The 14,151-nt window shown below is 44.2% G+C and overlaps 1 protein-coding gene across 1 annotated transcript in view; it reads right to left on the bottom strand.

The window, feature by feature from the left end:
* ptgfrna (prostaglandin F2 receptor inhibitor a) overlaps positions 1-14,151 on the bottom strand; it is a 101,485-nt gene that overhangs the window by 14,380 nt on the left and 72,954 nt on the right. The window contains exons 6-7 of the mRNA XM_079617570.1: positions 8,123-8,545; positions 5,160-5,564 (exon numbers count right to left, since the gene is read on the bottom strand). Of these exons, the coding sequence (XP_079473696.1) occupies positions 5,160-5,564; positions 8,123-8,545 (828 nt within the window). The remainder of the gene's footprint in view (positions 1-5,159; positions 5,565-8,122; positions 8,546-14,151) is intronic.

Genomic DNA, 14,151 nt, shown 5'->3' with positions numbered 1-14,151 from the left:
TCCAAAGAGAGAGAGAGTTCCAAAGTTTCAAAGAGAGAGAGTTCCAAAGAGAGAGAGAGTTCCAAGGTTCCAAAACTGTTGTCTACATAGGCAGCATCCTGACCGAATTTGAATCTCAAAAGTGATTGAATTGTAAAATTCCACATATTGGAACTCATAGGGCTTTGCATGAGAGATTCACCTCACAATTGATTTCAAGTTGCAATGATGCAATACTCTGCATATTAAAGAGCATAACACATTAAAATGGACCATTATACCCAACATTTGTGAACTATTATAATAGATAGTTTATCAGTGAATGAAATAAGTGCTGCAGGGATGACGCATTTATGTAAAAAGTTTCTAAAACGAGTTCGCTTCGTCCTGATGTCAGTGGGTTTGTTTTAAATGGACTTTGGATGAAGTGCCTGAAATAAACTGAGCTTGGGTTAACCCAGTGGCGGAGGCAGGAAGTAGATGATGGGTGGGCCGGAATATTGACTCTATAAACACCCATGACTTAAAGGTGCAGTATGTAAGGTAAAGATTAAACAGGGCACCAAAACGTCACAGGGAACAGGGCACTACAATGAACATTTCAATTCATCATCATCATCATGCACTCATTCAGAAAGACAAATGTTGCGACGAGCGGTGGTGTTTGAGTCGGGACAGGCTCAGGAGCGACGAGCGGTGGTGTTTGAGTCGGGACAGGCTCAGGAGCGACGAGCGGTGATGTTTGAGTCGGGACAGGCTCAGGAGTGACGAGCGGTGATGTTTGAGTCGGGACAGGCTCAGGAGCGACGAGCGGTGGTGTTTGAGTCGGGACAGGCTCAGGAGCGACGAGCGGTGATGTTTGAGTCGGGACAGGCTCAGGAGCGACGAGCGGTGATGTTTGAGTCGGGACAGGCTCAGGAGTGACGAGCGGTGATGTTTGAGTCGGGACAGGCTCAGGAGCGACGAGCGGTGATGTTTGAGTCGGGACAGGCTCAGGAGCGACGAGCGGTGGTGTTTGAGTCGGGACAGGCTCAGGAGTGACGAGCGGTGATGTTTGAGTCGGGACAGGCTCAGGAGCGACGAGCGGTGATGTTTGAGTCGGGACAGGCTCAGGAGTGACGAGCGGTGGTGTTTGAGTCGGGACAGGCTCAGGAGTGACGAGCGGTGATGTTTGAGTCGGGACAGGCTCAGGAGTGACGAGCGGTGGTGTTTGAGTCGGGACAGGCTCAGGAGTGACGAGCGGTGATGTTTGAGTCGGGACAGGCTCAGGAGCGACGAGCGGTGATGTTTGAGTCGGGACAGGCTCAGGAGTGACGAGCGGTGATGTTTGAGTCGGGACAGGCTCAGGAGCGACGAGCGGTGATGTTTGAGTCGGGACAGGCTCAGGAGCGACGAGCGGTGGTGTTTGAGTCGGGACAGGCTCAGGAGTGACGAGCGGTGATGTTTGAGTCGGGACAGGCTCAGGAGTGACGAGCGGTGGTGTTTGAGTCGGGACAGGCTCAGGAGTGACGAGCGGTGATGTTTGAGTCGGGACAGGCTCAGGAGTGACGAGCGGTGGTGTTTGAGTCGGGACAGGCTCAGGAGTGACGAGCGGTGGTGTTTGAGTCGGGACAGGCTCAGGAGTGACGAGCGGTGATGTTTGAGTCGGGACAGGCTCAGGAGTGACGAGCGGTGGTGTTTGAGTCGGGACAGGCTCAGGAGTGACGAGCGGTGGTGTTTGAGTCGGGACAGGCTCAGGAGTGACGAGCGGTGATGTTTGAGTCGGGACAGGCTCAGGAGTGACGAGCGGTGGTGTTTGAGTCGGGACAGGCTCAGGAGTGACGAGCGGTGATGTTTGAGTCGGGACAGGCTCAGGAGTGACGAGCGGTGGTGTTTGAGTCGGGACAGGCTCAGGAGTGACGAGCGGTGATGTTTGAGTCGGGACAGGCTCAGGAGTGACGAGCGGTGGTGTTTGAGTCGGGACAGGCTCAGGAGTGACGAGCGGTGATGTTTGAGTCGGGACAGGCTCAGGAGTGACGAGCGGTGGTGTTTGAGTCGGGACAGGCTCAGGAGTGACGAGCGGTGATGTTTGAGTCGGGACAGGCTCAGGAGTGACGAGCGGTGGTGTTTGAGTCGGGACAGGCTCAGGAGTGACGAGCGGTGATGTTTGAGTCGGGACAGGCTCAGGAGCGACGAGCGGTGGTGTTTGAGTCGGGACAGGCTCAGGAGCGACGAGCGGTGATGTTTGAGTCGGGACAGGCTCAGGAGCGACGAGCGGTGATGTTTGAGTCGGGACAGGCTCAGGAGCGACGAGCGGTGATGTTTGAGTCGGGACAGGCTCAGGAGTGACGAGCGGTGGTGTTTGAGTCGGGACAGGCTCAGGAGTGACGAGCGGTGGTGTTTGAGTCGGGACAGGCTCAGGAGCGACGAGCGGTGATGTTTGAGTCGGGACAGGCTCAGGAGTGACGAGCGGTGGTGTTTGAGTCGGGACAGGCTCAGGAGTGACGAGCGGTGATGTTTGAGTCGGGACAGGCTCAGGAGTGACGAGCGGTGGTGTTTGAGTCGGGACAGGCTCAGGAGTGACGAGCGGTGGTGTTTGAGTCGGGACAGGCTCAGGAGCGACGAGCGGTGATGTTTGAGTCGGGACAGGCTCAGGAGTGACGAGCGGTGATGTTTGAGTCGGGACAGGCTCAGGAGTGACGAGCGGTGGTGTTTGAGTCGGGACAGGCTCAGGAGTGACGAGCGGTGGTGTTTGAGTCGGGACAGGCTCAGGAGTGACGAGCGGTGGTGTTTGAGTCGGGACAGGCTCAGGAGTGACGAGCGGTGGTGTTTGAGTCGGGACAGGCTCAGGAGCGACGAGCGGTGATGTTTGAGTCGGGACAGGCTCAGGAGTGACGAGCGGTGATGTTTGAGTCGGGACAGGCTCAGGAGCGACGAGCGGTGATGTTTGAGTCGGGACAGGCTCAGGAGCGACGAGCGGTGATGTTTGAGTCGGGACAGGCTCAGGAGTGACGAGCGGTGGTGTTTGAGTCGGGACAGGCTCAGGAGTGACGAGCGGTGGTGTTTGAGTCGGGACAGGCTCAGGAGCGACGAGCGGTGATGTTTGAGTCGGGACAGGCTCAGGAGTGACGAGCGGTGGTGTTTGAGTCGGGACAGGCTCAGGAGCGACGAGCGGTGATGTTTGAGTCGGGACAGGCTCAGGAGCGACGAGCGGTGATGTTTGAGTCGGGACAGGCTCAGGAGCGACGAGCGGTGATGTTTGAGTCGGGACAGGCTCAGGAGCGACGAGCGGTGATGTTTGAGTCGGGACAGGCTCAGGAGTGACGAGCGGTGATGTTTGAGTCGGGACAGGCTCAGGAGTGACGAGCGGTGATGTTTGAGTCGGGACAGGCTCAGGAGCGACGAGCGGTGATGTTTGAGTCGGGACAGGCTTTGCGATGCGCGGAAGGCCGTTTGCAAGGTTGCTTTATTATTGTAACTCTGAAAGATGCCACTAGTGTCGCAGAAACTACTTCAGCGTTAAGCACTAAAGCACCAGCTCTACCTGCACCTGGCGATCAAGTGCGATCACGTGAAAACATTAATACACAACCAAAGCCAGAGAGATCTAACCCGAGTCCTGCTAACAACTCTATCAGCAAGAGGAGTCAGTGTCCTGCCATTGCTAATACAGCACATGTGGCTTATGTACATTTCAGAAAACCCCTTGCTCACACGGGTATGGCGAGCCAGACTAAAAACCTCTAGCTTACCTTGTATGATGATGTCCATTCTGCACAAGTGGGAGTCGGTTGGGTTTGGAATTTAACATGTTGATAATATTGTTGTAATTCTAATGATCTGTTAGTTATTTTTCTGAAGACAGAAGTGTCAAGTTCTTACAGCGTCCTATCGTTTCGGTCTAGACTTGTTTCTTTCTGAAACGTGCCATAATAGCATAAAAAGGGTGCGGCTAGTTGTAATCCAGATATTATAATGCATGACAAAAGAAATCGCATTTTAAATAATTACTGAAGAATTGTTAATTTTATAAAAACATTTTTAATAAATAAATAAATAAATACAGTATATCCCTGCATCTGACAGGGTGGGCAAGCTGTCAAGACCCACCCATAGATCTGGCACTCACGTTTTATTCTGTGACAAAATATATTGTTAATAAATACTCTACATTTTTTTTAAGCTTTTACTTAAAGGAGAACTCTGGTCAATTTTAACATTGAGCTCAATTTTTAGTAAATTTGGAGTGCTGTCAATACAGAGAACAACGACAAAAATCGGTGTTGCCTACACTGTGTTATCCTCTTTTTTAAATTTGCACCCTGTTGACTTGAATGGGGTCTAATTTTAAACCTGCTTTTATTTCTCTTATCATCCTTGATGTGTCATTACAATTTTTATTCATATCTTTCACATCTACTGCAGTCAGATTCACTCGTGTTCACACATGGCTGGGCACTTGTAATGACACATCAAGGATGATAAGAGAAATAAAAGCAGGTTTAAAATTAGACCCCATTCAAGTCAATAGGGTGCAAATTTTAAAAAGAGGATAACACGGTGTAGGCAACACCGATTTTTGTCGTTGTTCTCTGTATTGACAGCACTCCAAATTTACTAAAAATTGAGCTCAATGTTAAAATTGACCGGAGTTTTCCTTTAAAAGGTGTCTAAATGTGACCGTGGTGTTGCTCCTTTATATCCTACATTTAGCTTTTTACTTATGGCGGTTTATTTATCCATAAAAGTTTATTTAGTTTGAGAAGATTATCAGGATGAACAAAAAGTGCAAGAATCAAAAATATGTTATCACTGCAGCGCTCTATAATCAACGTTTCATTCGTTTGTTCTGCCATGTTGGAATAATGTTTTGTCCAGTATGGGATAGCCTTACAACTTTGCCTTAGTATTGGGCTTTATTTTAGCTTTTGGAACAAGCTTTAACATCAGGAGTGTCTAAGATGTTTTAAAATGCTGCCTATGGACAAGAGAGTAAGTGATTAAGAGAGAGCGACTGTGGACTGTGCCCTGAGGGAGAGACTATAGAGCGCTAGTCATCCAGAATCACACATGAAGAGGGAACTACAGCATTAGTGTGTGTGTGAAACATGACCTCAGCAGTACACACACCTACAGGCATCCCTCTTCTGAGTGCTAAAGCTCACTGTATGCGGAGTGTAGTCTGGTTAGCGGTGTAATACCTGTGTGTACAAAGGCAATCTCAATCTTGTTGGACTCGGCGCTGACGGCTTTGACCCAGTCTTGTTTCTGATCCCGAGTCCAGGCCGTGACGTCGCAGTAATAGAAGCCGCGGTCCGTGACCTGGACCCCATACAAGCGGAAGCGGTACTCGAGCTGCCCGGTCTTCTCCAGAACCACGCTGTCGACCCGGCTCGGCTCGCTCCACTCCTCCGACTGCAGAACCGAGTCCTGGCTGAGCGACAGCACCTTCCGGGACTTGCCTCCCGAGGTCTCCTCGAACCGGATGAGGACAGTGTAGCCGGGGTTCCTCAGGTTCTGCCCCGTCACCTGACAGGTCATCTCAAACGTGGATCCACCGGTCGACGCTTCTCTCACACGATGGGCCGCGACCCGCAACACTGGAGCTGAAAAGACCACACAAGAATACATCATGAAGCATTTGTAAAACACAGTCTTAAAACTCAGAGTTTCTACCCTTCTAAAAGAGACAGGTGTGTGTGTGTTCGTATCTGAGAGCAAGAATAGTGGGCTTGGCATGAGCCGAATAGCAAGAACCTATTCCAGTCCAAGCAGTTCAAAGGTTGAACTTTGACCAGTGGGTGAGGGAGCCACAAAACAGATCTAAAGAACAAGATGGCGGACAGGAAACTGAACAAATCAATCAATGAATTCGGTTTAAATCCAGCAACTATACTATACTTTTTTCTTTTTCTCACATTATTTTTACGCTGTCAGCAAACTCTCACAACACGGTGGCAATGACACAGCGTTTGGTTTAAATCGCCTGTTCGGAGGGGGAGGTCTATGTGCAATAGATTTTTCTGCAAGATTTTGCACAAAATATGTTTTGTCACGATCCCTTCTATGCAGATTTTTCCGTCCCAATCCTGTAAAGGCCGGGACACGCCAAGCTGACCATCAGGCAGTGCCAGGCTCTCTTAGTTTCCTCTGCGAGTCGCCGTCTAGGCCGTCTGGGGCGTCTGGGGCGACTCAGCATGTTTGTTGAATCGGGTCGTCGGTGAGAGAGAGACAGCTCTGATTGGCTGTTCAGCTTAGCGATCGAATCAGAGGACGTGAATAAAAGCGAAAGCAAGCAAAGACCGTTCTAACAGAAGGCGGTTATACTTTTCATCTTAGCTGAGCATTTTAATATTTTCATAATAACATGAGCCGACTGGAGTGAAGAAAGGGAAAGCAAGCACTGCTTTGTTTACAGCGTGTATATCTACAGTCCTAGTTTCGTTTTCCATTTTTGAATGACAGAAATAGACTATTGATACAGACTTCCACGCAGGCGCAGAACATTTGTGCTAGGTGACAATCACCTTTAGTCCTTTCAGTGTGTTCAAGCGCAGCTCTTCGGCCAAGACACAGCCACGGTCGGCCTGGTGTGTCCTGAGCTTTAGATTCAGTCTCCCTGTGGTGTCATGGGCTACTTCTCTGATTCCCCAACACACAGACCTCACATTGCTGCATGTTACGTCACAGCAAGCCGGTACTTTAACTCACGGATGCTTGCAATCGAAAAACATTGAAAATGTCAAACGTGTAAACTGCTTTTTCTGTGTGCAATGGACGAATAAAGCATATAACATTCTGCACCTTAAAAACTAAATTAATTTGAGCACCTTTCAATTTACTTCTGTATCCCACTTCCCTCGCACACATCAGTGTCTTCTCCGGGTCCCACTGCAAACCACTCAAATTTGACAGAGACCGATTGGAAACCCTTCAGAAATGTAAGACGCTTCAACTGAAGATCATCCGAAGCACCAAATCATCATAGGAATAGCACCAAAAAATTACCATAGCAAGTTCATAGGGAATGGGCTGTTGGTGGCGCTAGTGGATTTAAGAGAGATCCCAAAATCGCCATAAGGAATGTTTAGACTTTCAATCGGTGTACCAAATTTCTCAACTTTTTGCCATACGGCTCTTCCAGAAATGATACACAAAGAATACTAACAGACGCCATCACACCTTACAGGTGCTCTCCACCTCACAAGCATCAGAACCGCACATGTTGTCATCATCAGATATAGTTTCAGAGCACAGCATCAGTGAAAATGCCGTGGAAAGCGTCCAGTCCCAGACAGAGCGGCCATTGTGTGCTAACTCTGTCTTCACAGAGAAGACGCCATCACTGACACAATTCAACTCATTTACTCTAATCCCTCATTGAGCGCTGATAAATGAGAGACAGTGGAGACTTTCAAACACAGAGCTTTGATGCTTTTAACAGCGCTATAAGCGGAGCAATGGCCAGACGCTCTTAGCTCATCGGGTACAAATCCTGAAGATCCTGATCGGACAGGCTGGGCTAAACACATTCACAGTATATTTCTGGCTAAAGACATGTTTCATGGCCAACTTTATCAGATTAGATGTAATAGGGTGTGTAATGTCACGATTCGATACATATCATGATACGATATTATTGCGATGCTCCAAGACATATGATAAAAGATTAACAAAAAATGTACATTGATTAAAATGGTAAATTTGGTTTTACATTGTGGGAGTGGAAATGACTGTTCATTGGGTTTCCAGCACAAGTCCAAGACTATTCATTTCCACTGAATAACAATATTGACCAGACACCAGAATAACAATATTCATGATTCTGAAGCTGAAAATACATAATTATTGTAGATGAATATGCTTGTGCTCTTTCACTGACTAGATATATTTAAAATAATGTAGGCCACTTTTTACTGGAAAGTAACATCAGATATTCGGCATTATCAGGACCCACAAATATTGCATTATTATAGTCAACATTATATATAGCAGTTTAATGTAGTACTGGCACTAAAACTAATTTATTTCCTCACACAGAACTTTTCATTTTGGGTGAACTACACAATACAGATCGTCACTGTCCACCATATTGTTGCATGTTTGTATTGTGATATATTGTAGCTATGTAATAGACAATGAAAGGAAGGGATTTAGTGCTTACTCTGCGGTGTCCATTGAACAGAAACAGGAGTGGACTGGACCTCCTTCGCCTTTTCCCATCCCGCTTGCCGGACGGGCATCCACGTGCTCACGGCGCAGGAATACGAGCCCATGTCCTCGTCTAGAGTCTGCAGCAGTCGCAGAGCGAAGACGTTAGACTCTTTCCTGGTCACCGCTATCTCCCCGCTGTCCAGCCTCGGCCGGTACTCGCCGCCAGGGATCAGAGCTCCTTCCTCATTCAGGGAGGCTATTGTGATCTTCTTCTGGGATACGTCTCCTGGCGTGTTTGCGGAGTAAGACCAGGTCACGGCCAGGCGGCCATCTTGAAGGTGGAGGAGGTCGAGCACCTGACAGAGCAGTTCAGTGGGTTCACCGGAGGACTGGGGGTTCACAGACGCCGTGAGGGTCAGCTTGAGCTGCAGATCTGCGGAGAGAGGAAAGGGGGATGAAGACAGAAGAAGCCACACAAATACAGCTATACATTTACAGAAACATTTCCCTGCCCTCAACTGTGCCATTGGTCAGATAGTCCCACCTCAGACCATTGTTCAAGCAATCCAAGCAACGTTTTAAAGAGGGAATTACACGACAGCAGTGGTCGTCTTTACTTCCCTATTGTGACGTATATCTGAGGGAAACGCTTCTCACACTAGAAATACTCCCCAGATGACGATGCAAGATGGAGGAGAGCTTATTTTGATGAATGATTTTGAGGCACATGAATTTAAAAACAATAATGATGTTTTAATGCCGGAAAATTGCCAGAACTATTTACCAGTATTTTTGGTGGAGACTGTACGTGTGAAAGGAGCTAGAGGTTCATTTGAGCATCACTCAAAATCATTACTAAAGTCCCCACACTGCATTTTTATTAAAGAAATTAATACTTGTATTCATCATGCTTGCAATAAACTGATCAAAAGTGACAGTAAAGACATTTATTATGTCACTAAATATTATATTTCCAATAAATGCTGTTCTTTTGAACTTTCTATTCACAAAAAATCCTGAAAAAAATATGACCGTTTCCTCAGAAATATGAAGCAGCACAACTGTTCAATATTGTTAATAATCATAAATGTTTCTTGAGCATCAGATCCTCATATTATACTGATTTCTGAAGGATCATGTGACACTGAAGACTGGAGAAATGATGCTGAACATTCAGCTTTGACCACAGGAATAAATTACACTTTACTATATATTCACATAGAAAACAGCAGATTTACATTATAATAATATTTCACTGTTACAGTATTTTTGATCAAATATAAATGAGCAGAAGAGACTTCTTTCAAAAACATTAAAAAAAAATCTTACTGACTAAACTTCTGAAATTGAGTATATGCATGTAATTATTACTGCTGTTTACTATTAATTGGTATATATGAATGTGTACAAATATGTGCCGTATTAAACACTACAGTACGAAAAACATGCCTTGGTTATTTATATGAGATTATGTTTTATTTCTTGTTTAATGTGCTTCTTTAATTAAACATTGTAAATCTACTTGGCTCCAAACAACTATTTGAATGGTAGAAATCACCCCTTTACTGACATTTCACAAAAAAATAAATAAAAAGTTAAAAGAATGAAAACCCCTGAGATATAGTAGTTTTAGGCACAGGCTACATCACCAGTCTGTAGAGGTGTGCTAGTCGGCTAGTTTATGAGCTTTTCTCTGGGTACGAAGGGAAGGGCAAGGGTGCACATTCTCTCCATTTTCAGCTGTCATTGTTCAAGCCATGGTAAGCTCTCGCTCACACACACACACACACACACACACACACTGAGTCACAGCTGTTGTGTGCTTTGAGAAGAGACACCTGTTTGTATGTTTAAGAAAACACTTTATGCGGTTCGCTATTGTAACTGTTCTAATAAAGACAAAGACCTGAAGTGATAAAATTAGTCCCTGAACCAGTTCCTCTGCTTCTTATCTCACCCTGACCCACATCACACACACTATAACACACTCCTGCACTCGCTCTAGTCCTCAGAAACACACCGTATCAGAAGAGGTCTACGGCACAGGCGTTCAGAAGCTCGATGAGGCACAGCTTTGACTGTCCTGAACATGGAAACTCCCCGAGCTGAATCCACAGCGCAGTTCGAATATGCAAAACACTGATTAACATTTAACGCTGAGGGAGACGAGACTTCATGAATAAAGCTGCGTGTTGCACAGAAATCCTTGACATGATTCTTCTCTCACCGGCGGCAGAACACGCACGCAACCCACGGTCTGAAGACTCGACACAAACACACTTTTAAATGAGCAGTAATGTTCACAGCGAGACATTAGTATGAGAGACAGAGGAATATTCCTCAGAAACATATCCCGTCAGGAAATGTGTTTCTCTCTCGATTACAGGCCATTCAAGCACAATATTATATCAGCGTATCACAGATCATCTGTCAGTCAAATCTGCTGTAGTGTGATTGACATGTTTTATTTAAACAGTATTTGTGTGATCTAATTAGCTAATTAGGGTATGACTCAATAACTATTATTATACAAGTAATTATCATTAGGCACGTGGAGTGAAAATTCACTTGTGATTGAACAATCTATTGGGACTCCCTGAAAATGATCCTAACAGGAGAAATTAAGACATGTTAAAGCTCAGGAAACCTATTACTAATATTAATTCAAATGTATAGTTCTTGGGGTGTGACGCCTCCACATAACAGAAAGACATGATAATGGCAAATGTGCTTATTAACTTGTAATAACTTTCCCCTGAAGCTCAAGCCCTTCACTAATCCACTATTTCTACAGTACGCTGGTGTATAGCTCACACTTTACAGACTGCAGATATAGTTTTGTCTTATTCTCGTGATGTTCCTCATTTTAGGCTGCTTTGGATAAAAGCAATGAATAAAATGTAAATGTAACCACTGGAAACAGTGTCAAAATAGCTTAATAATACCTTAAAATATCCTCCAGTGTGACATACTAAACTATTTGCATGCCATTTTCATCATGTTGTACTTCTCACTCAACAGAAGGCCGTTAATAAAATGAGCCAGAAGACAAACAGTGATTAAAACCGACTAAACTGAAGTCAGCGCATGGGAACATTCACATTAGCTTATAATATATATATATAAAGCCTCACTGAAAACAAAAGAGTGTGTCCATTTGTGACCTACACCATCCAGACTAACTTCACATATGTTATGTTTCTCTTTCTATCATTCGACACTGTAAAGCGTGTGGTGGCTATTTTATGATATTCATTGTCTTTAGTAAAATATAGATGATTCAAAGAATGTCACATGTGTGACTCTCACTTGTTAGTGTGAGAAGATTCTGTTTATGTACCTGGGGAGGCAGAAGGGAGAGACACTCCAGAGAACAGACGAACAAGGACCTCTGACCTAGATGTCAGAAGGCCATTTGGTGAAGGAGGGCTTAGGAGTTGGCTCTAGTGACGAATCGAAACTAGTGTTATGGCTTCCTTGTCTATGGAAAATTACTGAATGGAAATCTACTGTGGGGGGAAGGCTCTGCGGAGAAGGCCTTGAAGATTAGGATAAAAAGCTGGTTCAGTCTGTCTGGGGGTGTGTCACTCTTCTGCACAGGGTAACAGCTGTGTATTAGACTGCTCCTTCTTGCAAGAATAAATACTTTAATTTTATAATTTGACTCTGAGTCTCCCTTACGCAGTGATGTTTGTTTGATGAATTTTTGCCACAACAATTTGGTGTCAGAAGTGAGATTCCTTGGACGATGCCTCCTGGACCTGAGATCGGACGGTGTTTGGCCACCTGGACTGAGTAAGTTCCAGCTCTACCTCGTAAACTTGAGAGAGAGAGGCCGGCCGATGTCAGAGCCCCGGGGGGATCGACCACTGGAATCAAAGAACTCAGGTGGCTCCGAACAAATATCTCTGGGTAAGGTATAATTCAATTAAGTTTAATTGGGGGAAGAGTGAAATTGAACCATATTGGCTGAGAACTGTTTTCTGTGGTACGTAATCTGAAATTAATTGAGATCTACGTACAGATCAAGATATTTCAAACAGATACGAGGAAAATAATCTGAAATTAATTGAGGTCTGTGACAGAACAAGATATTTCAAGCAGATAAATAATCTGGAATTAATTGAGAACTGTGACAGACCAAGACATTTCATACAGATAGGTACCTGGAAATTAATTGTTCCACCACGGAGCAAAGTATTTTTGGGTGCTGAGGCTAATTAGGGGGAGCCAAGAAAGTCGTAACAGATTTTTTGGTAAACCGTAATTAGGAGGACACTAATAGTGTAACCCGTCCGACTGGGTTAAAAGAAAGGTCGGGTTTGTCGGGGACGCTTGACAAATAAAGAGAACGCGCGTAAAAGAGAAATCCACAGAAAGCAGATAAGCGGTCAATATGGCGAAGTCTCAAAAGCAAGCTTGCGAAATTTGGTACACCGGTGTTTTGTCAAATGAGATAGAAATAAAGGGCAGAAATGTATGATATTGAGCGCCACAAGATGGTGCGGGAATCAGTTGAACAGGGCAGTGAGAAACAGAAAGGTTGTTGTGTCTGCGTTCAACGTGTGTAAAAGTGTGAAAAGACAATGAGTTGTTGGCTAGAATGTATTGCCATATAGTAAGATTGAATATAACTGATAAAAGTGTTTTTATTTTTCATCCATTAGATGGATGCATGACATTAGATGAGATTTGAGTAATATGATATTTTGGTTTCTGTAAAAACAGTAAGTAGGGTAAGTGGGACAGAGACAGTAATGATAATACTTGTTGAATCTGCAGAGTGCAGACTAACCATTTTGAGAAGAAAACAACTGTAGAAAATGTTATGAAAATAACATTTCTGATAAAAGTTATGGAACTATTTATGAACGGCTGTTAAGTCAGATTAAGAAATGGTATGAAAAGTGAGGTTCAGATTAAAAATAATAATGATAAGGTATTGAGTATGATTAACAGGGATTAACATGATTTAAGATAATGAATGTTTCATTAAGCAAAATGGGGAACAATTCTATATTTTAGTGGTAAAATAAAGAGTGAAATTATGTTTATTTTTGGTTTGACAACCATTATCTTTTGAACCTAAAGACTCCAGCTATGCTGGGAGTACAGCAACAGCGCGTGCTTATTCAGCCCGGCTTCCGGATGATAAATGTGTACTTGCTATTGTAATCACTGTTGTTGATGATAATACCGAATTAGAGCGATGTAAAGACAGATTTTGAAATTCAATAATGTAAAATGTCAGATATTTGGTTGATATTAAGTCATTGAAGGCAAAAGACATTGTCTGTTTTATAAAGGAAATTATGGGTCGGGGATAATTTCCCTGGACAAGTGTTAAAGTTAAACAGAAACTTTGTGAAAACTTTGTTAAAACAATTTATGCATTTCCGTGCAGAAAATTAATGTTCTGCCAATAATGATGAAAATTATGATTTGGCTAGTGTGACTGAATCCGCCACTGGTGGACTGTCAAAGAATAGAGAGAACTGCTTATCAGCTGTGTTTACAAACTGATTGGAACACACTGCTTCAAGGGTGTCAGTAAGCTGGAGCTGCTAGAAAGCTCACGGTGATCAAACTATAGGCAAGGGGACAGAGAGTGTTTTAATTGTGGTCAGCTGCGTTTAGCAGTAACTGTAAATGACCACTCAGAAAGGTGTAAAAGAAAGTTGATGGAATGTGAAAGTGACGTGGATTAATGTGGGTTTGAAAGTAGAACAGTATTTGAATGACGATATTAAAGTTTTCGTCTGAGAAAGAACTAAGAATGTGAATGAAAGAGAAAAGAAAGTTGATAGATGGAAGTCGTAAGTAGATTGAAAGAGAAAAGAAAGTTGAAAGATTTAAGTCGTAAGGAAATCCTTTTTAAAAGGAAAATAACTAAAGTACCAGTAAATGTAAAATTACAGATAGGGAAAATATTTGTAAAGGTAACTAAAAAGATGATTGTCTTTTAATGAAACGCTTAAACATTTTTTTTTTTTGCAGATTGTAATTGAGAATCTGACAACTAAAATTGAGATGTTATAA

This window comes from Phoxinus phoxinus, assembly GCF_949152265.1.
Source record: "Phoxinus phoxinus genome assembly, chromosome: 7".
NCBI lineage: Eukaryota > Metazoa > Chordata > Actinopteri > Cypriniformes > Leuciscidae > Phoxinus > Phoxinus phoxinus.
This window is presented reverse-complemented; position numbering and strand designations above follow the sequence as displayed.